General features: G+C 36.7%; 2 protein-coding genes and 2 non-coding genes across 4 annotated transcripts; 2 read left to right on the top strand and 2 right to left on the bottom strand.

Moving 5' to 3' along the window:
• Positions 1-576: 576 nt before the first annotated feature.
• LOC146145160 (uncharacterized) lies at positions 577-13,236 on the top strand. Its single transcript, XM_083389489.1, is given in 16 exon segments — positions 577-680; positions 1,516-1,623; positions 1,733-1,917; positions 2,355-2,456; positions 4,570-4,701; positions 4,929-5,131; positions 6,623-6,754; positions 6,971-7,184; positions 7,361-7,614; positions 7,945-8,041; positions 8,596-8,710; positions 9,140-9,291; positions 9,652-9,757; positions 9,884-10,035; positions 10,081-10,142; positions 12,880-13,236. Coding segments are annotated over 15 exon segments (2,052 nt in total). The 5' UTR covers positions 577-680; positions 1,516-1,535; the 3' UTR covers positions 12,938-13,236.
• On the bottom strand, positions 10,928-11,002 carry Trnaa-ggc (transfer RNA alanine (anticodon GGC)). The gene has a single exon. It is a non-coding gene; the product is annotated as a tRNA-Ala (tRNA).
• On the top strand, positions 11,505-11,579 carry Trnaa-ggc (transfer RNA alanine (anticodon GGC)). Its single transcript has one exon. It is a non-coding gene; the product is annotated as a tRNA-Ala (tRNA).
• LOC146145159 (carbohydrate sulfotransferase 10-like) lies at positions 12,662-24,635 on the bottom strand. Its single transcript, XM_083389490.1, has 4 exons — positions 24,515-24,635; positions 21,198-21,500; positions 18,941-19,141; positions 12,662-13,992 (listed from the first exon to the last, which is right to left on the bottom strand). The coding sequence occupies exons 1-4, from the start codon at positions 24,632-24,634 to the stop codon at positions 13,477-13,479; spliced, it is 1,140 nt and encodes a 379-aa protein (XP_083245616.1). The 5' UTR covers position 24,635; the 3' UTR covers positions 12,662-13,476.
• Between the last annotated feature and the right edge of the window lie 1,711 nt (positions 24,636-26,346).

Raw genomic sequence — 26,346 nt, 5'->3', positions numbered from 1 at the left:
TTTAAATCTCTTTTAATTTCCCCATGTATCACATGTCTTTTCATTAAAGCAATTTAAAACAAACATACGCAGTGCGCGATTAGGCCGGGTTTTAGCTGCATATTTGCGCACGAGTTCGTTCGAGAATAAAATGTGTTTTTAAGATTGATTGTTTTTGACGTTACTTTATGACGTTATTCTAAAAAACTTGAATGCCCCAACCCCCTGGATCGGTCACTGTTGTCAAAGTTAGTTGGTGTATAGCGGGCCTTCAGTAGCTCTGGAAAAGGTATTTTAGGCGGAGACAAAAGCGTTTGCTGACGCGTGACTCAGCGTTCATTCTTTTCAGGGTGTCACCTTCCACATCAACAATGCGGTGCCGCCTTACCCGTTTTGATACCTATAACAACATTGGAGCAAACAGAAGCGAGTTTTTTTATTGTTTATAACGACGACACCGGTTGTTACGTAAGATGGCGTAAGGGATATTTCGCATTACTCAATAGAAGGCTTGTCACATGGGCATGGTATTTTTTTACGATTAGCTGCAGGTAGCTAGGCTATATATGTCGCTTTGTTTTTAAATCCTTAAGTATAGTCAACTTGTCCGGATAAACGAAGTTGCATGTTTTTGCCATAAATCACGCGAGGGAAAAAGCTTTGTATTTTATTAAATGTACCGTAAGCTGCTTAAAAGAAAGGTGCGTATATACTTTTAAATGATAAATACTTTAAAATGTTTGTGCGCCCGGTGTGCTGAACACTGTTTTTTTTCCTGGCACCTAAATACAATTAAAGTGCTAAACAATAATACAATAAATTACCTAGCTATCTCATCTAACCAAATGTTTTATCCCTCTTGCCTTTTAAAGAATTGTAACCAATGTAATACTAGTCTATTGTTCAATTGAAATTTGGTAAAATAAAATTTATGCAATTTAGTTATATTAAGGGGTATTGCAATTGTCATTTATTACCTTTTATATAAGTGTTTAAAGTTGTAAAACTAAAATACATTTATCAAATTGGGAGCTGCTTTAAGGTATTTTGAACCCTTTAATTGCTTTAGGGGCAAGAAATTACTAAGAAAAAACGTCAAAAAAGATTTACTTTTTTGCCGTCAAACTTACGAAGCCCATTCATTTGCGATTCTCACCATTCAAGCAAGCGTATTAACCAATTGTAAATGTGTTATTTTTTTAACTAAATCTACAGAATGAGTGTTGTTCTCACAACTTGGTTATGGTCTTAGTTCTTCGCTGAAAAATTGCCGTGACAGTATTTTATTAACCAAAAACTGTATTTTAATGTTGCGGCAGGTAATTTAGCAGTACAAGAAATAATTTTTCGAGGCTCACCTTTTGCTCGTGTTTTAATGTTAATCAAAGGTTGTATAATCCGTTTGAAGAAAAACAAATCAAAAATTGTATACGCCTTATCAAGGAAAGTTTATCCAAAACGATGTTTCTGTTCTATAGTTGTAGTTAATTTTTGCAAAATTTATGAATGTTATGCTATGAAATATTTGTTTTACAGGTGGAAATATAAAATAGATTATGAAGGCCATCTGTATAACCCTTCTTATGTTCAAGCTTTTCTATGAGTCTCTTGGGCAGTCAATGACCGACCCAGCAGCATTCACAGGTAAAATATTTTCTAAAGCTTTTATATCGTATGTAGCTTACCATGTAGCGAAATGCGGTTGGCATACCTACAATTAGCATTGTGCAAAATTGTCGAATTTACGTTGTAGGAGGAGATACTTTCAGTCCGTTAACGGAGGAGGTTTCAAACAGCGGTAGTCTTAGCATTAACTTCGATGTGCGAATGGCCGACATCGTTATTGAATGGCTCACTATACACCGAAGAACCTGGAATGGGAATATAGGAGGGCCGGTTTGGAGGGTTAAACAAGGCGATACCGTCACAGTTACTTTGGTAAGTTCAAATAGCTTTTATTCTAGCCGACATAACTAGCCTATAAGAAACCATTAAGATTATAAGTAGAAACGCGAGATATTTGTTTTTGTGCTTTGTGTATTTTAATCTTTAAATAAACTAATTTAAAACAGTCTCTTTAAACAATACGACTTAAAATTCTGAAAAACCTTCACGTTAAACGCCTATATTAATTTAATCTATTTATACTAATGTGCAAAAATACAAAAGAATGTCTCTGGACAGGAGTTTTCATAGAGGCTCATTCAACAGGTTGGTGGTTAATACTGTCAGAAAAAAAGCATATCACTTTTAAAAAGCCCCATTAAATACTAAGTGGCCAGAAAGGTTTATTAAATATGTTTACCCGAATGTATAGCCAAGTGTAGCTCATATTACGTATTATATTTGAAAACTCAAATGTGTCTATCCAACAGAGTAACTCTCTCACACTTCCCCAAAAAGAACAAGCAATCAACCAGCAACGATATCCCAACAGCACAAACCTACACACGCACGGACTTCACATCAGCAGTGCCGTAAGTTCTTCGACAGCACATAAACCCCAGAAAAGAAGTTTCGATAAACTGATTTACAAAATAATAAAATTAACTTATGTTGAATATGTAATGCAAGCTATATAAGAGTATTATTTAAAGCGAGAATCTACCACTTTAGGTTGTCTTTCAAAGGAACGTATTTTAGGTCTATCAGGTCAGTTGTACTAATTTTTAAATTTAATTTCGATTTTTAAAGTTAAGAAATACACACACGTGACTTGAGTACGCTTCCGAGCGTAATGCATGTAAAGCAATAAAATTATGTAAGTTAGCTGGTAACCATTTGTTTCAACGATCAGATAAACAGCATTAAAAGAGACTTTTGGGCAAGGTGATTTGGCTGAATATACGTTTTTTGGCCAATGACTTCTAAAAATTGTTTTAAATTGTTGTTAAAAAAATTGGAATGTTACCTCAAGTTTTACACATAGCCTACAACATTTTTTTTTGTTTGTTTTTTTCATTTTTGATTGCTAATATTTTCTTATTAAAGTAAAGCTTAGAAATTTTAATAGTTTAACTGAGGGTTTCTCAACAGTGGCCCTCGTCCCCCTGGGGGTCACGGAGCGGTAATTGGGGGGCCACGGTCATAGGCGTAGCCAGGGGAACACAGGGGCTATTTCTGTCAAAGAAATTATGAATATTTTACTCCTAATTGTTTGTTTTGTAGCATTTATGAGCAGTATACAACTGTATTGCGTTAAAACTCAGTCAGTTGCTGCGCAAAACGATTTGCTAGCATATTTATTTCTGTTCAATACGGCAGTTAATACATTGCACAATGCAATCAAGTTATAACGAGCCTCGCTGGCGGGAAGCCACTAATGGACTTTTAATCGTAGTTTCATTACTGATTCGTTGTAAATAGTTATTTGCTTATGTTTTATATAAAGTCGATTTATCGCTGTGAGGTAACAGTTTTAGTGTCAAGTTATTAAGTTATAGTTTGCCTACTTAGCCTGTCAAGTCTTTTTCTGCATCAGAAGCGTTGTTTTAAATGAATACTCTTACTAGTACAAGTTCAAAATTTTCGTCCCTCACATATTTCGGCTGGCTAAGCTACTAACCACGGGCACAACTCTCTAGCTAGGTATTGCAAAACCAAAATGTCACCACTCGACTGCATTTAACCTAATTTTGTGTTTTTTATTATGAGTGTAACCTTTTTTGTAACGTTTTGTAACACATTTTACTAAAACATTCTTTGAAGCGTCAGTAAAGTTGTTTAACACTAGAAGAGTCAATCCTTTTAATTCGTTTATCGTAGAAAGTTACGCCCAATTGTACGTATGTCGTACGTGAGTGGCAAGTTTGGATAAATGCCTGTCGCTGTGACGAAGTAATTACTATGTATCCATCCAATATCCATGTAGTGTGGCGTCAGCGTTTTTTGCGCGGCAGGTCGATTGATTGCCGATAAATTATCAAGTGTCCGCCAAATGCCGTTGGGCGAGATCCTAACTTAGAGATTTCGCAATTCCCTTAAGGGGCGTTAAGTTGCCAAAGAAACATTCCATAGTAAAATGCATAAGGTGCGTTGTAAGGTTACTCAAGGTCAATTTAGGCCAATATTAAGCTGGATTATGCCAGGTAATAGTAATTCATTATAACCGAAAAACCATAAATCATTTCGACGAATGTACTAACGTTCGAATGGCTCAATACAAAACAGAGCCGAATATAAAAAATACCTTGGCAGGATCACGCTTTGTAATGATGACTTAATAAGTTAACGTAAATTTTAAAAATAATTGATGGAAGTAAAACAAGAAAAAAACACGTAGAAACAATGCTAAATATTTTAAAAGCATGGGGGCCACGAGGTTTGGAAGCCTTTCAAAGGGGGCCACGAATCATAAAAGGTTGAGAACCACTCGTTTAACTTTTAAATTAGATTCCAATAACTTGGGCTCAAACTTGACTTAATTTTTGCTAATTGATTGACTTTAACTTTGGTTATAAAACGATTTAACTGACGCAAAGAAACAATAACTGTTTAGGGTTTAGGCTATAACAGTAGTACCGTGGTGTTAGATTTGATTTTTAGTAATTTAACATATAATAAAAAAAAATATTTGTAATTATTTTACAGAGTCCTCAAGATAATGTGTTTGAACATATCAATCCAGGAGAATCTTTTACGTATATATATTCGATCAACGTAAACAACCCACCGGGGACCTACTGGTATCACCCTCATTTACACGGATCCACCCTTTTCCAGGTGAATATAGGGTTTCTTTGTAGAACAAGGTTTGCACAATTATGACCATAGCCACCGAAAGTAGGCTCTGGAATTTGACCTATGTCAATTGAATATCCATGAACATTCACGTGGTATATATGTTTCGCGAAAATGCCGATTCCTGATTGGTTGATAACATGGATTGCACCGAAAGTGAAACAACATTTAACTAGTTGACCACACTTTTATTCTGTTTTTAATTTAAGGTCCACAGCGGAATGGCAGGTATGATTATAGTCGAAGATCCAGCTACATCAGTTACACCAGCTCATATTCAAGCAGTGTCTTGTCCCGACCACTGCGAACATGAAGTCAGCCTTGTCTTTCAGCCACTGCTACAATACTCTGGTGGTGGTCCCACGGCTTTCGCAACCATCCAGGATGACATAGAAGACGATGCAAACTTCTGGTACGTGATATCAAGTGTTTCTAAAAGCAGGGGTGACCTACGTTTGTAGGCTTGAGTTACGCAACTGATTGTATTGTTTATGAGAACAAAGAGTTAGAGGCCAAAGTGCAATACATCAGTTTGGGCCAAAGTGCAATACATCCGTACGCCCGTTTAGCTGTAGAGGTTAGAAATGTAAAGAGAGAGGTCAGTACATAAATAGGTGAATCTTATGGTTAAACACGTTTTTAAAATTCTAAAAATACATTTAACAAATACGCGATTTTTAAATGTTATTTTGCGTGTTAATTTTGACACGCTTATGTTTCTTCAAGTAAACTAAAAGGAAAAGTATACAAAAACTATTTAGTGTATACTTTACGTCAGTGCTTTTCAACCCGTGGGTTGATACGCACTTGAGCGGTGAAAAAAATTGTAATGCATATGACAAACGTCGTGCGGATAAATGTGCGGATAAAAATGGCATAATTATTTATCATTATGTGTAATACAGTAATCAAATAAGCTGGTGTTTTAATACACAAACCATTCATTGTTATTTCACAAATAAAACTAAAGGATGCAAAAGTTGCTTGTTTCGTGCGGATGGAAATTTTCCGAAATAAAAAAGGGCGGATGAAAAATTGAAAGGTTGAAAAGCACAGCTTTACGTGATTTCGGTTTCAGTTTCATTTGGTTCAGCAACCATCGAGCAAAGTGCTAATCGTTTTGTGTGTGTATTGTTTCAACTCATTTTCAACTTCTAAAGCAAAGTTTTACCCATTTAGAGTAAAAAACGCATAAAACCACTAACGTATTCGCTACATGTCTACAATAATTTACACGAGGCCGTGTACACCCTTGTGCATATCAATTGAAACAAGCAATGAAAAAGCACAAAATAGGAATTATTTTGAATTTCACTTGGTATTTTATAGTATAACCCTCACAAATGAACACATTAGTAACAGGTATGACTCCTTTATTCGTCAAACACCATTTGAACGCGGTTTGGCATCGAATCCACCAAGTTTGAACAGTCAGTCAGGATTTTCGTGTCCCTGTATCATACCTGAATCAGCGCTTGAATGACCATTTTTTATATGCGAATAACATCTGATATAACACTAAAGCATTCAATAAACATGACAAGTACGTCATATATATAGGCCTATACGTACTGTTTTCTGGACTTGAAATGTGATTTAGCTTATAACAAATGAAAAACTCGTTTTGTTCAATTTATGTGCACAAGGGTGTAGGTCGCGCGGTAATAACTAACATCGCGGAGTTCTCTTAAAGTTGCGTTTTCAAAGCAAAACTTCTGTAATTTTTAGGGAAACGTAACCGTATTTTGAAGGTAAATCATGTTCATTTTATGCATTGTAAAATATAACGCAAAGCATAGCCACTTGTATGCATAAAATATTATTTTGCGTTTTAATCATCAGTTGCTATTTTCTTAAAGTTTAACCCAATGCTTTTTAATTGTTTCACGTTTTCGCATTCTAGACACGCAAAATACACTATCACCACCGGAGGCACTTTGGAGACATGGCTTGTTGCTAATGTAAACCACTATACAACTAACGGTCAATTGTGGCCCACTCTCGCCATACCCACAGGACAATCGAAGCGATTCCGGTAAGCTAAACTTACATAGCCTAGGATGCTTCACTTGACCAACAATTTAACCTTGGCCAAATCGTCTCTCTTAACTTTGCTGTATCGTTAAGGAAATTGGGTACACCGCTTTGGATGTTGATTCAAAGTATATTGAATATTGAATTAAATTTCACCGTTTTTAGTATTGGTGACTTTACTAGAAAACTTCTACATCTGGTTAACGCATTTTTGTAGAATGGTAAATGCTGGAGGTGGCGCCGTTCTCGCGTTGCAAATAACAGACACCAGCCAAAATGCCGTTGCCGACTCAGTGTGTGAAGTGAAGCAAATATCGTTGGACGGCATTTATTTTGATACTGCCATAACACCACGCTTGGGAAAGACAATGCTTGTTCCGTCGGCAAAGTGCGATTGGATTGTCAAGTGCAAACAGGCTGGAACCTATCAGGTATTTTAGGTTTCAATGATGTCAAATTCCTCAGATTTTATCCCCTATATTTTAGGCAAAAAGTATCGCGATCCAGTCCGATCACATCACTATTAGGCTTAAACAAGTTAAAGAGATGGAATTGAAACGTTTAAATATGATTTTATCAACGTGATTTTATTTGCCTTTTGATTTAGCTTAGGTCGGTGAGCATCGCCAGCGAACGAGATTCAACCGGACAAATCGATAGTTACGTAGGGCATCTCCTTACTCTGACAGTAAGTGGAAACCCTTCGACAGACACCATTCCCACGGACCTGCCTGCTCGACCAGACTTTGTCGGGGATTTACGAGGTTACACTGATGCCCAAGTGACTGGTCGATTTGTGATCGAGGCAGGTCCCGGCACAAATCTGAATCGAAAAAAGTTTTCCAGCCAAACTGACTACAGGTAATAAAAATCCCGTTGCTGCACGATATGCAACACTCGACTGAAATTTAAAAACTATATTCAATACGTAATAAACATGATGCGATTAATTGCGAGTCACAAATAAATTATATAGCTTTAAAAGGCAAAAGTTATATTATATCAACAAAAAAAACAAAAACGGAAAATGATATTTTGTTAGTAAATTATATCTATAACACGCACAACAAGTGTATGTCTATCTAGGTCAATAAAAAACTATTTGAAAATTTCTACAAAGAGTTTCAACGTTTTTGTCATGCTACTGACCTGTTGGTGCCTTTTCTTCAATCCATCGTATGGTTTATAAAGGTTTCAGCTTGAAGTTGGAACAATCCAGGAGCTGTTTTTCGTCAATAGCGATCCAAGCGCGGGCCATCCTATCCATATGCATATTAACCATTTTCAGGTCCAAAAATTTTTATTTTGGGGCGAAACCTCCACATTGACTCCCCGTGCTAAAACCGGCCCAGTTGTTATTGCAGCTAATAGATAGTTGCCAGTATTGTAGTCTTTCCAGTCCAAATCATAAGTTATACCACGCGAGTCAAGTCAACTCATTGGCAACCAATTACTAGTAAAATTGGTTCATTTAATTCCACTGCAAGCAATGGTAGGCGTGGCAATCATCAAAAACTTTTATATTTTTTTCATATAAAAATTAAGCTAAATAACCTATTTTATGAAATGTGTTTTAATTAAATTTTTTTTAAATTAATGTACGTCATTTTTATTTTTCCTTAAAAGAAATAAGTCAAGTCAATTAAAAACGGTGACTTAAGTGCTCTTTAAATTATTTAATTGCTGACAAAAAGAAACCGCCTTCAATCCAATACTCGTGGTATTAAAGGTCTGCTTTAAATTAGATTTTCCATGAAACCATAGTTTTGGAAAAAAATTAAGACGAAGAGTAAGAAACTTAATTTATCAAAAATGTAAATCTATGTTTTCTTGGTTTGATAGGTGATTGGCTACAACCCCTACACCGGACCATATGCGGCAACTCGAGGTCCAAACAATTATGTGTTTTACGGCCAAAATCACACACGTTGTTTCTACCAGCATGAAGCTTATTCGGGTAAAAGTTTTATTCGCAATATACGCCTAAGCAAAATAAAGTTTTGCTGGTGTTAATATAAAGTTTTGCTGGAAGTTAATGTTTTAAGAGCTATGCCTTGCGTGTGTTTTTATTTTACTTGAAAAAGTCAAACTAACTTAGTATTCTGGTCGTATTGTTATACTTCAATTCAACGCAATTATTAAATTATTTTCCCTAATTTTTTTTCAAAAATCGCAATTCAAAGTCAATATTTTTAAAACGTATTTTTAATAACTTAGAAATGCTTTAAAGGCATTACTATATATGTCGTAAATATTTGCAATGGTTGATGTCGTTTTATTCATCACTTAATATATCGTTGGGTTTACTATATGGTTAGGCCCACTCCGCAACTTTTAGTGTGGTGATATTGCGGCACAATAAGTTTTATTTTATTTTTATTTGAAGCAAATCAAAACGCAAATGTTGACCAAGCAAATGTCCTTCAATATCTTGGCCATGAAACGCGAGCGGCCCAAGGCGGAGCCGGTTCTTTGGGATACTACACAGAAGGCACTTGGCTTGACGTTATACTTGTGCCGCCGCTGGCTAATATTACGGTATGACCTATTCTATACAGTGACGTCATCAACGTTATACTAAACAACACAATTGTGGAAATTTTTGATGATTCTTGTTTAACATTAATATGACATCACTGAAGAACATTAGATTACAAAACCAATAGCATACATTTTTGTGATAGTGTTTGGTCACCGACCCTATTCACTCAATAATCCGATTAAAGTGACTATATTGTTTACGAATTGTTCGTTTTAAAATCTAACTTCCGTAAACAAGAACACCCAAAGTGAAAATGCGCAGTCACACAACTCGAGTAAAAATTCGTGCGTTGTTACTTTGTTACGTCACAATGCAAGGGTTGCGTTGGTAACGCATGTTTCTTTACTTGGTCTCAGACTCGTTTCTCGGCTCATGAGTTCACTGGTGAGGTCGTGATTCATTGTCATCTTCTAAATCACGAAGATGCCGGTATGATGATGACTATCAATATAGTACCAGTGGGTAAGCCAAAATTTTTTTTTTTTAATTTTTGTTTATTAACATGCATAAAAGTATTTCATGTAATAAAACACAGACACATACGTCATATTTTTAGTGTATAGTAGTAAATACAAATCTTCTCTACAGGTACTGATCTTTCCGGTAACTATCAAGCTGGCACCCCGTACCCCGGCACGTGCTGGCAGTGTGACCCATATCCATTCAACGGTGCATCACAATGTGATGAGACCGCAACTTCCACGACTACTACAACCAGTAGCAGCAACAGCAGCACTACCAGCACTACCAGCACTACCAGCACTACCAGCACTACCAGCACTACCGGCACTACCAGCACTGTGCTTATTACCACAACCCAATCCACGAGTGGTGTACCTATAAAAAGGTAACAACTTCTGACTTCTGACAGGGATTGTTGCATAATTTATTGCAGGGGTGTTCAACCTGCAGCCGTTTGATATAACTTGTTAGGAAAATACAAGTATTGGAGGCCGTACGTTGATACAAACGCGGGTCCACCTAATGCGAAAATTAAAACTTTGAAACAGGTCTAAAATTTATTTTTTAACAGGATTTTTATGTTATAGACCAGGCAGTCATTAGTCTCGAATTGCTGGTCGTCAGTTTAGTTAAAAGCATTTGGGCAAATCGGAGCCAAGGGCCACCCCAAACTTCTATGGGAATAGAATTATTTTAGCGTTTTGAATAAACTTTTATCTGTCTTTATTGTCTTTAGTCACTTTTCAAGTTCCGTTGATATAAAAGGCGCTATGTATAATATAGCATATTTCGCCGCGTTAATAACAAAATCTATAAAGTCCTTTTGTGATCATTTAGAACAGGGGTGGGCAATTATTTTTAGCCGCGGGCCGCATGAGAAACCTAAAATATTGTGGCGGGCCGGGTCAAATATAGGATCTAAAATACATACAATATGACGTTATACTCTGACGGTGTAAAAACATAATCAATGAATTTGTTAATACGTTTAGAGTTGATGAAACATATGTACACACATATATGTGTGCTTACAACTGAGATCTAGCCCTTCTGAAGCTGCTTTTTGACCAACGATAACGGCTTACGTATTATTAGTACACCGAAAAGCCATTGCAGACTCACCGAATCTGTCGATCAATGATGCAAGCAGAGCAGACTAGAAAAACAACTAGCCTGCAGTGAGGTTCGAACTCACGACCTCCGGTCAAGCCGGGACCGTCGCTCTACCAACTGAGCTATGCAGGCTCAGAAGGGAACGAGTCGAGAAACAACCATACGCCAATGCTTGCTCAATCTGTTAGTACAAGCAGCTTCATAACGAAGGGGATCGCCAGTATCATATCATAATACAATGAAACATATGTACACACATATATGTGTGCTTACAACTGAGATCTAGCCCTTCTGAAGCGTAGAGCGACGGTCCCGGCTTGACCGGAGGTCGTGAGTTCGAACCTCACTGCAGGCTAGTTGTTTTTCTAGTCTGCTCTGCTTGCATCATTGATCGACAGATTCGGTGAGTCTGCAATGGCTTTTCGGTGTACTAATAATACGTAAGCCGTTATCGTTGGTCAAAAAGCAGCTTCAGAAGGGCTAGATCTCAGTTGTAAGCACACATATATGTGTGTACATATGTTTCATTGTATTATGATATGATACTGGCGATCCCCTTCGTTATGAAGCTGCTTGTACTAACAGATTGAGCAAGCATTGGCGTATGGTTGTTTCTCGACTCGTTCCCTTCTGAGCCTGCATAGCTCAGTTGGTAGAGCGACGGTCCCGGCTTGACCGGAGGTCGTGAGTTCGAACCTCACTGCAGGCTAGTTGTTTTTCTAGTCTGCTCTGCTTGCATCATTGATCGACAGATTCGGTGAGTCTGCAATGGCTTTTCGGTGTACGTTTAGAGTTGTGCGAAAATGTACAATTGAAGACGGATTTAAAGAAGGTCACAAAACGTCGCGTGAAGCGCGAAAAATTTGCGACTATGTGTTTGAAAATGCAAACTTTAATTTAGATTTAGATGGTAAAGCATTGTTTATTAAGGAAGGACATTATTAAGGAAGGACATTCGTGAAGCATTGTTTATTAAGTTGTGGGGCGCGTTGACCCAAAACTTACGATTAAATTACGTGAAAATTTTGTACGAAAAACTTACCTACATGTTTTTTTCTTTTTAAAAGCTTTAAGTTACCGACGTGTTACAAAGTTTAACAAACTTAGCCTAATATTTATATATATTTTAAATACTAGGCTAAGTTTGTTAAACTTTCGTTAGAGAGAGTGCCACTGAGCAGAGGACGCTATTTGTCTGTAACGTTGCCAAACAATCGCGTGGAACATACGAGAAAAACAGAAGAGATTCGCGCGAAGCGAGAAAAAAATTTCCGTTTTAGCATTTAGAACTGGCTAAAAATCGAATTTAACGGGATCTTGACAAGATCTGTCAACTTGCCCTGGTTTTCGCTTAGCCTATGTATTTGATTGAAAATGAGCCGCGGGCCGGATTAAACTGCTTGGCGGGCCGGATCCGGCCCGCGAGCCGTATGTTGCCCAGGTCTGATTTAGAACAACAAGCCGGTGTTTTTAACAATATGCAAATCTTTTCATGTGCCTAAGCCCATTTTGTTTCAATTGAAAGTTTTGCCAAATTCAAACCCAATAAACGCACTTTTTTGCATTTTATTAAAAAATGATTTTTAGGCTAAAATTTATTTGATCAAAAAATAATCGCCCTTCCTACAAGAATATTTGCTTTCTTTTCTGCATAACCTTTTAACTGTTAGAGGACTTCAGAACGTTAAATCACACATAATAATCATAAAAATAGATGTTGTGCTCTAACAAACTCGTGCGAAAATATGGAACTAACTAAAAAAAAAGACATTTCGATACGAGATAGGTTGCCTATTTTAAAAGAAGTTTTAAAAGAAGAAATCGTTGACCATTTTTAAAGAAGTTTAAGTAAACAGCTGGATTGCAAAGTAAAAAACATAAAAAAAAGGCAAAACTTTAAAGTAAGCGACAATTTCACTAGACAAATTATTAAAATTTTTTGCTTGTTTAGAACAGAAACAAATTATAAATAAAGTTCTAAAGCTAACCAATAACTGTTTTTATTTCAGATTAAACCCCTTCTACTTTGGATTGTTGGTGGTTTCTTGGCGCAAGCTTTTTTTCTAACTTTATAAATCAGTTTCGAAGATGCATATAACTTCCTTGACTACAACTTAGTACGAGAATGTTTCCCTTATAAGCATAGTAGAGCTAGGCGTATGACATTGTCAAACGCGTTTTGTAACCAACAAGGCACTAAATACACTGTTTAGTTTTTATAGCCTAATTAACGCCCATGATAACATCAAACTTGGATGTATTTTTTGTTTGAGTGGTTATTAGGTAGTAAAAATTGATGTATTTTTAGTTTTCAACCAAATTTTTTAATATGCGTATTTTTTACTTGAAATAAAAAAATGGAATTTATGGAATGGATTTCGTGTTCTACATACTTTTGATTACATATTTACGTTAACAAAACAACACCAAATCCTTTCATTGTATCAAACGAATTTGGCAGAAGCGAGAAAAAACATTGAGAAACCAAGTCCTGGACGGTTTGTTGTACTTTATTAATTGAATTTCAGTATTCCAGTGTCAATTAAAACGACCAGGCGAGGTATACGGCTTTGTTACTGTCAAGCGCAGTTTGTATCGGAATATAACTAAGTTAGCCAATCAGGTTTAGAATAACCAAATCGGTCAAAGTCGACCCTATAAATTTTATAAAGGCGTTTGGCATTCTCTTTGGGAATCGAGGCAAACATTCTTTGCACTTTCTCGGCATCTGTGTGTCCGTATGCTCCAGGAAAAAACACCCCTGCGTGTTTTTCGCTTATGTTTAGTCTCTGCCGCATGTAGTCCACGTCGGTCCCAATCGTCTCAAGCTTGGCAACAATTTCCACATCGAACAGACACGGTTGGCAAACTGACTCGTAAAGTGCCCAATGTGAGTCGTAATATTTCTTATCAATGTCCAACAAATGGTTAACAAAATCTTCGAACGAGGCCGTGGTGTCGTTTCGCTGACGATCGGCTCCCTTGTACCGCTTCGAGCGGTACTTTCTGTTAAGTTCATAAGACATATTGGCGTAGTATTGCGAGAAGCCGTACGTTGACCCCGCCAATTTGGCGTCATACGCCGAGACGAGACGTGCAAAAGGGTTCCTTACCATGATGATCTGAAACAAATTTTAAGAAGACGATAAACAACAGCTAAATTCAGTGAAGGTTAATAAAGGCGCCTTTGTTTAATCAGCAGTAAGTATGGTTTTAGCATTCGACTACTGAATAAAATCTCCTCATATTCATTATTTTTGAAAGGTTGTGCTCAAACTGGTGTTTCCCAACGAGTGGATCGAGACCAAACTGTTGGGTCGCCTCATAATTCTCTTGGGTGGGCCTTGTTTAGTATTTCCAGACCAAGCAACATCGAGCAAAAATAAAAAAAATGGTTCATAAAAATGGACAGCATAGAAAAATGTAAATAAAAATACAAACAACTATAAATGAGCCAAGCTTGACATACCGCACTTATTGCGTTTTTGCACTATGTTAAACACAGAAACTATGCCTGGTTAAATTTTTGTCGAGCGCTTGAGACTAGACAAAATTTCATTTGGGTACAAACATCACTGGTGGTTAGGCCATTTACCCTCACACGACATTGTGTAAACAATTTTTTTTTCAAAATTAGATTTAGTTTAAACTTTGACGATTCAGTACGGATAACTATTGCCATTATTTTTAAACTTGTTTTACCCATTAGTAGGTCAGTAGTATACGAGTTTGCATACATTTTTTCAAATAAGGGTTAAAACATATGGCCCGCCGGCCAGTCTTGGTGGCCTTACTACTTTAGTAACGTGCACATCTTCGTCAACCGTTTAAATATTGTGCTCATGCTTTAGGTATCTAAACTTCTTAACGCTTAAGTAAAATTGGACGCAATAACGTGGAAAATTTTATTTGGACGTTTTATTTTATTTATTACTAGACGAAATACCCGGCGTTGCCCAGGTTAAATAGGGTATTTTTACTTGGAAAAATAATATGCAGCCGTTTGCAATAAGCGCGATATATCATGTGCATTCGGGCAATGCCCGGATTTTGCGTGGTTAAAGAGGGCTGGGTCGAGTAAATACTTTCTCGCAATTAAAGTAGGATGCGGCCCTTATGAAAGCAGCAACAGTAATAGGTCTACCTATAATCTCACAACTTTAGCAAAACAGGAGCAATTACCAAACAAACGGTATAGTTTAAAAGTACCTAACCAAACAGCGATTCTGTCGCACTGTTTAAACTGTACGGCAATATACAGCCCGTAGTTCAGCTGCGCTTCTATACAAACTGAAAGCATTTAACAAACATAACTGACTTTAGTTTTACAGTTGTTACTGAACAGCGATCAACCTTACTTTGGAACTTCGTATAATCCGACAATCTATTTTACAAAAATCAAGCACGATTAACGAACTGTTTGGAAAATTTACAAAGAATCGCACAGCGGGGTTAACATTGGTAATCTTGCAACTTTAGCAAAACTTCCGGCGCCACATCATTTTCGGGATGCTTTAGTAAGCGCTAACCTAATCGGCTTCAATTTAATGACATTTCGTGATATGTACATCGATCGGGAATCACTAACAGACCTAAACTTGTTTTTTTACTTGGAACGACTAAATACCCAACGTGTAAGAATGTCAAACATCTTTCAGGTAAAAAAAACTTAAGTTGTAGCAGCCATTGTTCGCATTGCGTGGTATTCAAGCAAATACGTAATTCCTTTATTCTGCGTTCAACGTAAGTAAAATCTTGTTTAAAACTAAAAAATGGTTACTATTAAAACCGCCGTAATAACTGCGATATTTTGCGAACTCTATACCTAATTTTGCGCGGTAGCATACTTCAAGGTGTTCTTAAACATAAAAGTCTTAAGTTCGAAACATAACAATTTTTTGTTAAGCCAATACACTTAATTTGATTTTTTTTTCCACGCAGGTAATTGCGCTTGAAAAAAAGTTTTGCACGGTTAGGATAAGAGGATGGAAGATAAATGTGGTAATCAGCATATACACAAAAATTTAACGGTTAGCGTAATATCCGTAAGGGGCATAAATAATGCAGACATAGTTATTTAAAAGTCATAACAAATTTGCGTATGCCTAAACGTTTGCACTGCGCGTCATTAAATGGAAATTTCAAATCATGTCATATCGTGTGTCTAAAATCGGTTAACCTAATGCAGTTGTTCTCAACCTTTTATGCTTCGTGGCCCCCTTTGAAAGGCTCTAAACCCTCGTGGCCCCCCTGTTTATAAAAAAACAAGCATTGTGTTTAACATGTTATCACATTGTTTTTAACGTATTTACACGTTTTACTTGTTTAAGTTATTAACAAATACAGCCATTAATCAAAGAATAAATGCACTTACTTTTAAAAATTGTACACATAAGTCATTTTAATTTCAATTAACTTAGTTAGTCATTTACAAATCTTGTTCTTCGACGCCCCTAAAGTCTTTGTATATTCGGCTATGTTTGTACTGAGCCAAGAGATGTCACTACATTCGTCGAGATGATTTCTCGATTTTCGTTTTATTAATGCATTGCTATTAAATAAGCTGTGCATAAACTGGTGAATGTTGTCCTAAAAATGACCTTGAATAACCCTGTAGCGTACTTTACCCGTTTTATGAAGAAATATTTCTTTTGCAACTGAACGCCCTTGAAGGAAATTGCAAAACCGTTGTACCTGGCATTACACACTAGTTGCTAGCCTAACAGCATTTGTCGAACACTAAATAATTACGAGAAGGGTATCGGCAACTACGGCAAGTAATAATTTGCCGCAAGAAAAACGCTGACGCCGCACTGCATGGCTACGTTTGAAGCAGATATAGTTGACAGTCATAATAAACAACACAAAATTAAGTCAACTATGGTGAATTTTGAAAATGGTGACACTTTGGTTTTCGCAATATCTAGCTAGAGAGTTATGCCCGTCCATAAAGTATGAACTTTGCCACATGAAACTTTATTTTTACTAATGCAATGTACTTCATGCAGGTTATTGCCTTATAAATGTGTGAAAACGTTTAACCCGTTTCGTCAAGAGGTTTTGCAAGTCGCACGCCCGCCCTTTCAAGTTAACATGCAACGAATGTTGTGTGATGTTTTTGAAATTGTATAAAAATTGCTCACCCAAGACCGGTTTGCGACGGCGCTCGCTTGAGATGCGAGACTTTCTCTCATAGAAAGAAACAATTTTTTTCCGTCTGGGAGCACACGAGTTTCTTTCTATCTTTCCCACTTGCCCGGAGACTCGCTTAAGAGGTAGCAAAATGAGCCACGGTTGCTCTGTTCCTCTCCCTAAAACGCGAACATGCTGACCACTCACAAACTTTTCCATTTTATATATTAGATGCTTATGTCGGCATAGTAAAGACGTCATGTGGTTTATTAAATCGGGTCGCGAAATTTTTTGTTTAAATTACACGGTATCGGTATCGGAATAAAACATGAAGGCGTACCTAGTGTTAATCGGAAGTCTTTAGGATACATTTTGTTGTTAAAAGTGTAACAGAGAGGAGCACTATGCATATTGTAGGTTTTGTAGCTTGTTACATTTGCCCAATAAACCAATTTAATTCATTTAGGCTTGTAATGTAAACGCAATTTATAAATTTATTTTTGCTGTCGTATTTGTTTAAGTTTATCTTAAAAATTCTGGTTTGTGTTAATATGGGGATTTTCAGCGAAATTAAATCAAAGGATTTTAATCGGAGCTTGTGCCCAAATGTAAATACAAACAAACACAGCAAATTTTAAGGTTTCGCTTACTACACCTATCTTACTGTAAAATAAATTATTACATCACACATTGGCTTGTTTTACATATCAGACATTAATCCTTAAAAATGCAGTGGCTTTTTAATTACAAGGTAATTTAATACGAAACTTTCCTGCTGTGTATTTTTTACCACATCTGTTACTTGGATAGAAAAGTTGTCCAAGGATTCGCCCGAATTAAGGAAGTAAAATGGTTAATCAATTTTATTATTTCTAGAGAGACAGGCGGGTCATTTAAAATCTGTGATGAATCACTTCGTAACAAGCTGGTGATAGTTCACTTTTTATGGCCTTTATGTGATTTTAAATTTTTTTATTTATTTTTTTATGAAACAGTTAGTTGCCCACCATGTGCCGCAAACCTCTTTTTATGCCCCTTAGCCCATTATGCAAATAAGATATATCAACCTGTCGTATATATAAAGCGTAACTGCTTGTCTGTAATTTACGCTTACATAGTCGGACAATTTTTGATAAATAACCACTGTCAATATTATTACTTTTTACCTCCGGTACATTTTTTAAATAAATACATCTACCCATTACAATTTAAAAAGTGAACTGCCGTTCCAAGTTCGTAGCGATAAACAAATATAAGTGAGACTATATATCAACCGACTCATCCAGGCGTTAGTATAGTTTCTTTAATTCGTTATTTTATAAATAAATAGTTTTTTGTTTTTTCTATTTTTCTCACCACTAGCGAAGGTTAGTGCACTTTGATTAAGAACTGCAGGTAAATAAAAAATGGGTTTGTTATAGTTAAATTGCAGTCCACAAGGCGTCATGACCACAAGGAAAACGTGTAATAATTTTTTTTTTTTTGGAAACGCGAAAATAGTTGATGAAACTTTCTTTGTTGATAGTTTCAGAGTATACTTTTTGTCCGAAGAGATTTACTTATATAGGCATATGTGATGGAGAAAAAGGTTCGCGCGAAGCGGACACAGATTTTTTGCGTTTACGTATGTTCAAAAGTAGCCAAAAAATATGGGAAATGGTCTCGTACCTATAGTTTGTACAATATATGGCGGGTTGGATGATATTTATTGGCGGGCCATACGTTGCTGACTTCTGGTAGATAAATAGCCTATGCTAAGTAAATCAAATTGTATAACAAGATTTTCAAATAGCTCCATGGACCACTGAAAATGGTTTCGGTGCCCACTACTGGGCCATTGCCCACATTTTGGGAACCACTGGACTATTGCATTATTTTACAATCTTAGGGTTTCATTTTTTACAATTACATGTCGTTTGACAATTCCAAGCATTTCACCTTTGTCGTGTTTTTCCAAATATTCATCGTAGCACGTGTTTCAGCACGGGCTGAAAATCGCAGGGCATCCAGTTGGTCGAGCGCTTTTTGTCCGACGATACGAAAATGCAGAAAATCCTCCTCCGTGTAGTATCCCTTAATAGTGAGAATCGCGTTCAGCCAGCTTGTAGTTCCGCATTTTTGAATGTCGCAGATTGAAGCCTTAAGAAAATTGGGCATATTTGATTAGCACAAACACGCGTCAACGCAAGCACAGGACTACTAAAGTGCATTTTCTAAATAATTTTGACTTTTATAATGATTTTGACCAACATTTTTGGAACAGTACACACTTATACGTGTACTGAAGAATTTGTACATCCCGGTCCACGCAATGCACTGAACTAATAGAAGCATACACCCTATTGTGCTAGAAAAAGAACTATTAACCGTTATGAAGAACTATAGTTAGTACAGACTCCAGCCATAAGATCGAGATAAGAACAACACCAACGTCAGAATAAAACACTTTCGGAATAACGTCAAAGTAGGACTAATACCTTGTGGTATTAGTACCGTCTAAATCAGAATGAGTCCTAAATACGTCCGAATAGGACCTAAAAAGTCAAAATCAGGCCTAAACAAAACTTTACCTAACCCTAACCCCCACCCCTATAAGTACATCACTAACTCCCCTCATAATTTCAACACTAACTCATTTTCTAACCACACCCATTACCCACCAATAACCCCAAACAGGACCAAAAATCTGGTGCCAAAGCAGCGGCACCCTGACGGCGCCGGTCGGATTAGGGCGTCCAAACGTAGTCACCAAAACGGCCGATGCCAAACCGATGGCCCCTGATCGTCCCATACCCTCTACCCACCGGTTCGGGCGCTATTTTGGCTATTCTTCTGGTGAATTTCGGACTTATTCCGATGAATTTAGGCCTTATTCTGATGAATTTAGGCCTTATTCCGATAAATTTAGGCGTTATTCCGATAAATTTGGGCGTTATTCCGACAGATTTAGATCTTATTTAAACGATTTTGATCTTATGATGTACTGGATATTACGTTCAAATGTTTATGACAGAAAAAACAAAAAAATATCTTGACGGACGGTGTCTAGACTACCCTGTAATACAGTCATTCATGCAATATATTTAAGTAACTTCAAACTAAGGTTATGATTGTGCAATTTGCATGTTTAGGAACTTTTAACTTTTAATAGCTTATTAGATGTTTGAGACCCTTTTATTTATAGCTACCTTTCACGACAGTTTTGAATTACATTTTTTCACAAAAATCTGATACGATTAATGGAGATTCTATGTTGTGCTCGGGTGTGGGTACCATTCAATGCCTATCCCAAACTATATTTTGTACCAGCAATGTAACGGCAAAAAATTATTATGTACCTATATATATTGCAATTTATAAACTTATATAACTAATACATTAGCAAAGTTTTTTTATCCCCCCTATTTCAAGTATTTCTATTACATTCGTTGATGGTCTTTTGTATGTGTCGGTAGGCTAGCGCCGCGAGGTTGAGATTGTTTTGCCGTTTGAAATACATAATGCTCTGCAATACGGCATTGCATTATTTTTAACAACTTTCAACGTGGTGTAGCCTTACAACTGTGATGTCAATGCCTCTCACAACATTTTTGTCAAAATCGGTTGGATGAATGCGTATATTGTGCGCGGGGAATGTGCACTTTTATGTGTTCCCATTGCTTTATGTTTTCTAAACTAAAGTTAGCGCACTAAATAAATGTAAGATTCGCCGCGCTTTGTGCGATTAAGAGTCTGCTTTTGTATTTAAGTTTTCTCACTAATATGTAAAAGACAAATACCGAATTTCCTACGTTAATTATACTCGTTAGAAAAAAGGGTTAGGAGCCACTGTTTTAATTAAAACCAGCCGAAATGCAATATATCCTTACAGGGACTCACTTAAGAATAACATTACATCTACGTCGGAATAAAACACAGTTCGGAATACGACCAAAAAAGCACTAACACCTAATAGTTGTATAACACCGTCTAAATCGGAATATTAAGTCCTAAATGGTCAGAATCAGGCTTGTACAAACTTTTACTTAGCCTAAAACCCTTTAAGTACATCGCTAACATCTTAATAATCTGAAGATTATCACCGATTAAAATATGATATGCACACGATGTGGCATCAAGTTACTCAGTAATATTAGCATAAAATGTAATGTAATTTTAAGGTTTATAGTTTTGTTTTTACCGCTAGCTAATTTACCTTGTATTCCTCGAAGTAGATAGACCTTTGGTTGGGCATAGTTGCATTCAAATATAAACCTGAGTGTCTGCAAGATCGTTTTAAAGTTGCCACCCTTTCTTTGTGGAGAATAGCCATTGCCTCTTTGAAAGAATGTGCTTGTGGTGGCTTAATTCTAGTAGTGAAAGGTTTCTTTGATGTCAGGTTGCCTGTAGCAATCGTTGATATGCTGTTCACGCTTTTAGTGTATGCGGCCAATGAAGACGACTTTGCCGAAGTATTCTGTAGTGCCGATATGACATAAGAATCTTTACCGATATAAACCTGTTTGAATAAAAGTACTGTTGATGCCTGTTTTCATTCTTAAAAAAACATGGTACGGTGCTCTTGGACTGGGTATACTCTAGAGTCTAGACCAGGGTTTCCCAAACTTTTTTAGACTACAGACCACTATTTGTAAATCTGTTTTTTCGCGGACAGCAATACAAAGCAAAAAATAAATAAAATAAAATTTTATATATTTACAAAACTGACAACATCAATGGGACGAATGGGATTGCTTCCCTCTGCTTAAATCATCAATTCATCATAAATTTAAAGCGCAACAAGTAAGATTTACGATACTGGATAGCAAAAGCTTTCGAAATCAATAAGTTGTGAATAACTGCGGCAATTTAATTATCTCCGAAAGCGTACGCATACTGTACAACAGGGGTCGGCAAACTTTTTCTAGTCGCGGTCTAAAACCCAACTCAGAAAGAGGTCTCTGCGGGTCGCACAAAATGTAAACTAAGAATTATGTTATTAAAATTTTAGAACAACTGTGAATCAGGCGGGCTTCGGATATGTTTTTGCACTTAAAAACAAGTTTAGTTACTTTTAAGGAGGCAGTAAAGTGTTGGCACAAAGCGGGACAAAATGCGTTTGTTAGAGTCCACACGTCGTTATTCATATTGAAAAGTGTGATAAAACCACTTTGAGAAAACGAGATAACCTTAAAATGGTTAATCTAGTTCAGTGTTTGTTAACCGATTGAAGTCCGGGCGCACCTAGCGAGCGAAGCGAGTGCGATTTTTGGGGGGTATAACGGCATTTCTTTCAAATTTCTTGCAAGTTTTGATTACCTTTCAAAAATAAAAATTAAAAATGTACGTCCAATATTTTTGAATACGTTTTCCGTTTGTACGCGACGCACTTGGCAGTCAGTCTTCACAGCGCAAGAAGCGCTGATCTAGTTCAAATTGATCACATCATAACGTAAACAAACCTGATGTATAAAGATCGTTAACGCAAAGCGCGAAAATGTTTCGCACTAACGTTGCTAAAATAGTCAAAAAGAACGAGAAGTGGACTCGTGTCTAGTGTGTCAAAGAGGCTGCGGATTGGATAAATTACATTCGTGGGCCGTAGATTGTCGACCCCGCTGTACAACGTATATGTGTAATTTTTTAATTTTTTGTCATATCGGCACGGACCACCTGTGCAGTCGTCGCGGACCACCATTGGTCCGCGGACCACAATTTGGGAAACCCTGCTCCAGAGTCTAGACCAGGGATGGCGAACCACTGACCCGCGGGTGACTCACCACATATTTTTAATGACTTTTCTCTCTAGAAATACCGAAATGTTATCAATCATTTTCAGAAAAAAATAAATGTAAAAGAAACAATTCTTCGTTAGATAGCACTATACTGTTTAAATCAGTTGCGTCGTGCAAAAGTGTTTTAGTGGTGACAGGTATGCCTACATTTGGGGGGGTGGGGGCAAAAAGTTTGATTTTTTTGTTTAGCTTGCCATTGTATTGACTGCCGTAACGACCACAAATAACAATGCTAGCGAACCGTTTTCCCTGGCTACGCCTCTGACTTCAATAAACGCGTGCAGAAAAGTAGAAAACAGGCAACTTAAAGAATTTTGTTCATCGTTGTAGAACCTTAAGGGTGGCGATATTTTAGTTAAATAAAGAGCTCGCAGAGTAAAAAATTTGAAAATCTGCTAAACTCCTGTAATCCCATAAAAATGCTGCAGCATTTGGTAATTATATAGGTTTTTAATATTCGTGGGAATTCGAATTTGGAACTTAATTGAAATACGCGCGCCCAATAACAATTAGCATATAATTAAATACAAGGCCCACTTGGGCATTTTGTAAAGGTTAAGGCCGTGTTTGTGACCCTCGCGATAAAAAGGTTCGCCATCCCTGCTCTAGACAAGTGCTCTGCAAACTTTTTGTTGTCGCGACTCTCTTTTCCCTTTGCAAAAATCTACGCGATCCCCCAATTTTGGTGTATAACACAAAAATCATATACCAATTATATAAAATTAGGTAGCCTGAATGTTAAATTCTAGACAAATTGTTTCAGCAAAAATGTTAGGAGTTACGTTGAAGTCGTTAAACGCATGAACAAGTAACTAAAAGTTATGGCTAACCTAAAGGTATATTTGCGTCATTAGACTTTTTAATCCCAACAAGCAATAATTTATTGTGCAGTTATGGCGTAAAAATAAAAAATAGACTTCCCGTAAACTCGTAAGAGTGGGGAAAATGTTAATTCATATATTTTAACGGGGGTGGCAAAAAGTTTATTCGGTTGTGGTCGAATGATCGCCACTACTCTTTTTACTAGAAGGTAATTAGACAAGGGGTTCTTAACCTTCTTTGTATGATTTACCCTTAAAACAAAGATGAACATTAGATTTACCCCCAATATAAAAAGTGGTGCGTATTTATTAAAAACACGAAAGTAACAAATTGTATCAGTTATATTCAATGGCTGACCTTTTTTTAAAATCGAGTTGTTTAATGTCTGATAAAGTAGCAGATAATGCACAACTAATATCAGATTTACCATGTTAAGTCGGTTTGGTCCTTTATATTTGATATGTATGAGAAGCTGCTTCACATAGGGTTAGTTGAAGAAAACGGAACCAGAATATTTAAAGCTTGAATACATATCTTTGGATTTAACCCCTAAAACGAGCACGTTAAATTTACCCCAGGTTAAGAAAGGCTGCATTAAACTGAAACTCTTCTTCGGCCATTTATCGAAATCAATACTAAATGCGGCTTTATAAAAACGACTAGTTCTCAAAACTAGCAACACATTAGGTGGATTGGAGGTTATTTTTGCTGCTTCGAATGCTAAATTAATAGTTTATAATTTTATATTGTTTGTTTTTTCACGCAAATTTTTTGGTTAACAAATATTACACGACGACCCCTGACCCTGCCAACCACTTGCGACCCCTTTCGTGTCGCGACCTCCAGGTTGGGAACCACTGCTCTATACCCAAGTATATACCGGGTTAACTAATATATTAACAGTGTTTACTTTTACCTGGGCATTGAAACTGCAGTTGTCGACATAGATTATGTAGCTGAGCAAAATTCCAATTGCAACACCAAAGCAAAGAGTAAATCCTAGTTTGTTCCTGAAACCTTTAAGGGGTATAATCATTCCGCCGTGTTTGAGACTTACACATGTCTGAAATTTACAAAATATTGTAATGTGCCTTAACGCAAGCTTTGCAAACTTCTAAAAAATATCTGCACAAAATCAAATGATGGCCTATTGCGATAACCTACAACAACAGCAAAAAACTTGACGGATAAAATTCGCTGAACTGTTTTTTTAGTGTGTTAAAATCGTTTTATTTAACCTCAGTTCGTTAAATTTTTTGCAGAATAATCTGGTAGTAAGACAAATCGAATCCTTGAAGGTCCTAGTTTGACTTGTTACCATCTCTGCTTAACACTTTCTGAGGTGGTTAAATCGCCTCGAGCGATTTTCCACTGAAATGTAAAGCTTTTGTGTAACAGTCAGTTGAACCGGTTGGTCATAAGTAGGCAGTGACGTGCGGTGAGGTTCCTAGATGGTGAGACACAGTTTTTTTTCGGCACTGCCTCACCTTACTCCCCTGACTGCACGTCCCTGTAAGTAGGGCGATTACTTTTTGACCTAACAACTAAAAAAATGAATTTTTTTACAAAAAATATATATTTGACAAAATTTTGACCTGTTTGAAATACACACATTTGTTGTTAGTAGTGCATCAGTGTTCTAGGCTTCGTCAAACACATGTGTTTGATGTTTACCGACTACCGGTTTTACACAATCAGTTATACCGTAGTCACAATACCCCAAAAGTGGCGTGATGCTTGCTGCGTTAAAGGAAAGCAGTGTACATTAAAATTAAGGACGTGTGTGTTTTGTGTGGGCACCATTTCTTTTCAAATACTTTTTGACTATTTCTACATTAGTGCGAAAACATTTCGCGCTTGGCCCGAATTATCTTCCTCCGGCCGGTATGTAGTTTTGATGCTGTCTTTTGAAATAGATAAGTGCTTCTTTACAGTTGCGCCGTGGAAGGCTGACAAGTGCGTAGCGGACAAACGGAAAACGTTTTAAAAAATATTGGGCATATATTTTTTATCATTGTTTTCATTTTTTAGTTTCGGCAATGTAATAAATACTTGCAAGAAATTTAAAAAAGAAATGCCGGTATACCAAAAAAAAATGGGCTCGCCTTTACTTTAAAATATTAACAATCACTGACCTTGCTTAACTATTAAGGGTATCGCGTTTCCTCAAAGTATAGTTCTATTGCACATTTCATTAGTAGTAAGGATGACGACGTGTGGACTCGAACTTTAAACCAAACAAACGCTTTTTTCGCGATTTGCACCAACACTTTACTGACTCCTTAAATGTAATGAAACACGTTTTTAATTGCAAAAACGATCGGAGTCCGGCCTGATTCACAGTTGTCCCGTCTGATTCACAGATTTTATTAACACAATTCTTAGTTAACATTCTGTGCTGCCCGCAGAGACCTTTCTGGGTTTGGTTTTGGCCCGCGACTGAATAAAGATTGCCGAACCCTGATTTAAAGTCAGAAAGTTGAATTTTTCCTGGTAATAACATAACCTTGCTAAATAATGTCTTTATAATAGGAATTAATACTTTATGTTGAGCTAACGACAAAACTGGATTGCTATGAAACTAACTATACGTGTTGAATCGTCAGCCATTTTAAATGCGGTAGCGCAAAGTAGTTCGCACCAGTGTGTTTAAACCTTAACGCAATTATTTAGTATGTAAATTATATGTCGTGTTATCTACATGCCCTAAATTTTTAAGTTATGTACCTACGTCGTTAATTTAGTTCA

This window comes from Ascidiella aspersa, chromosome 5 (genome assembly GCF_963924565.1).
Source record: "Ascidiella aspersa chromosome 5, kaAscAspe10.2, whole genome shotgun sequence".
NCBI lineage: Eukaryota > Metazoa > Chordata > Ascidiacea > Phlebobranchia > Ascidiidae > Ascidiella > Ascidiella aspersa.
The sequence above is the reverse complement of the archived record's forward strand: the minus strand, read 5'-3'. Positions and strand labels throughout refer to the sequence as shown.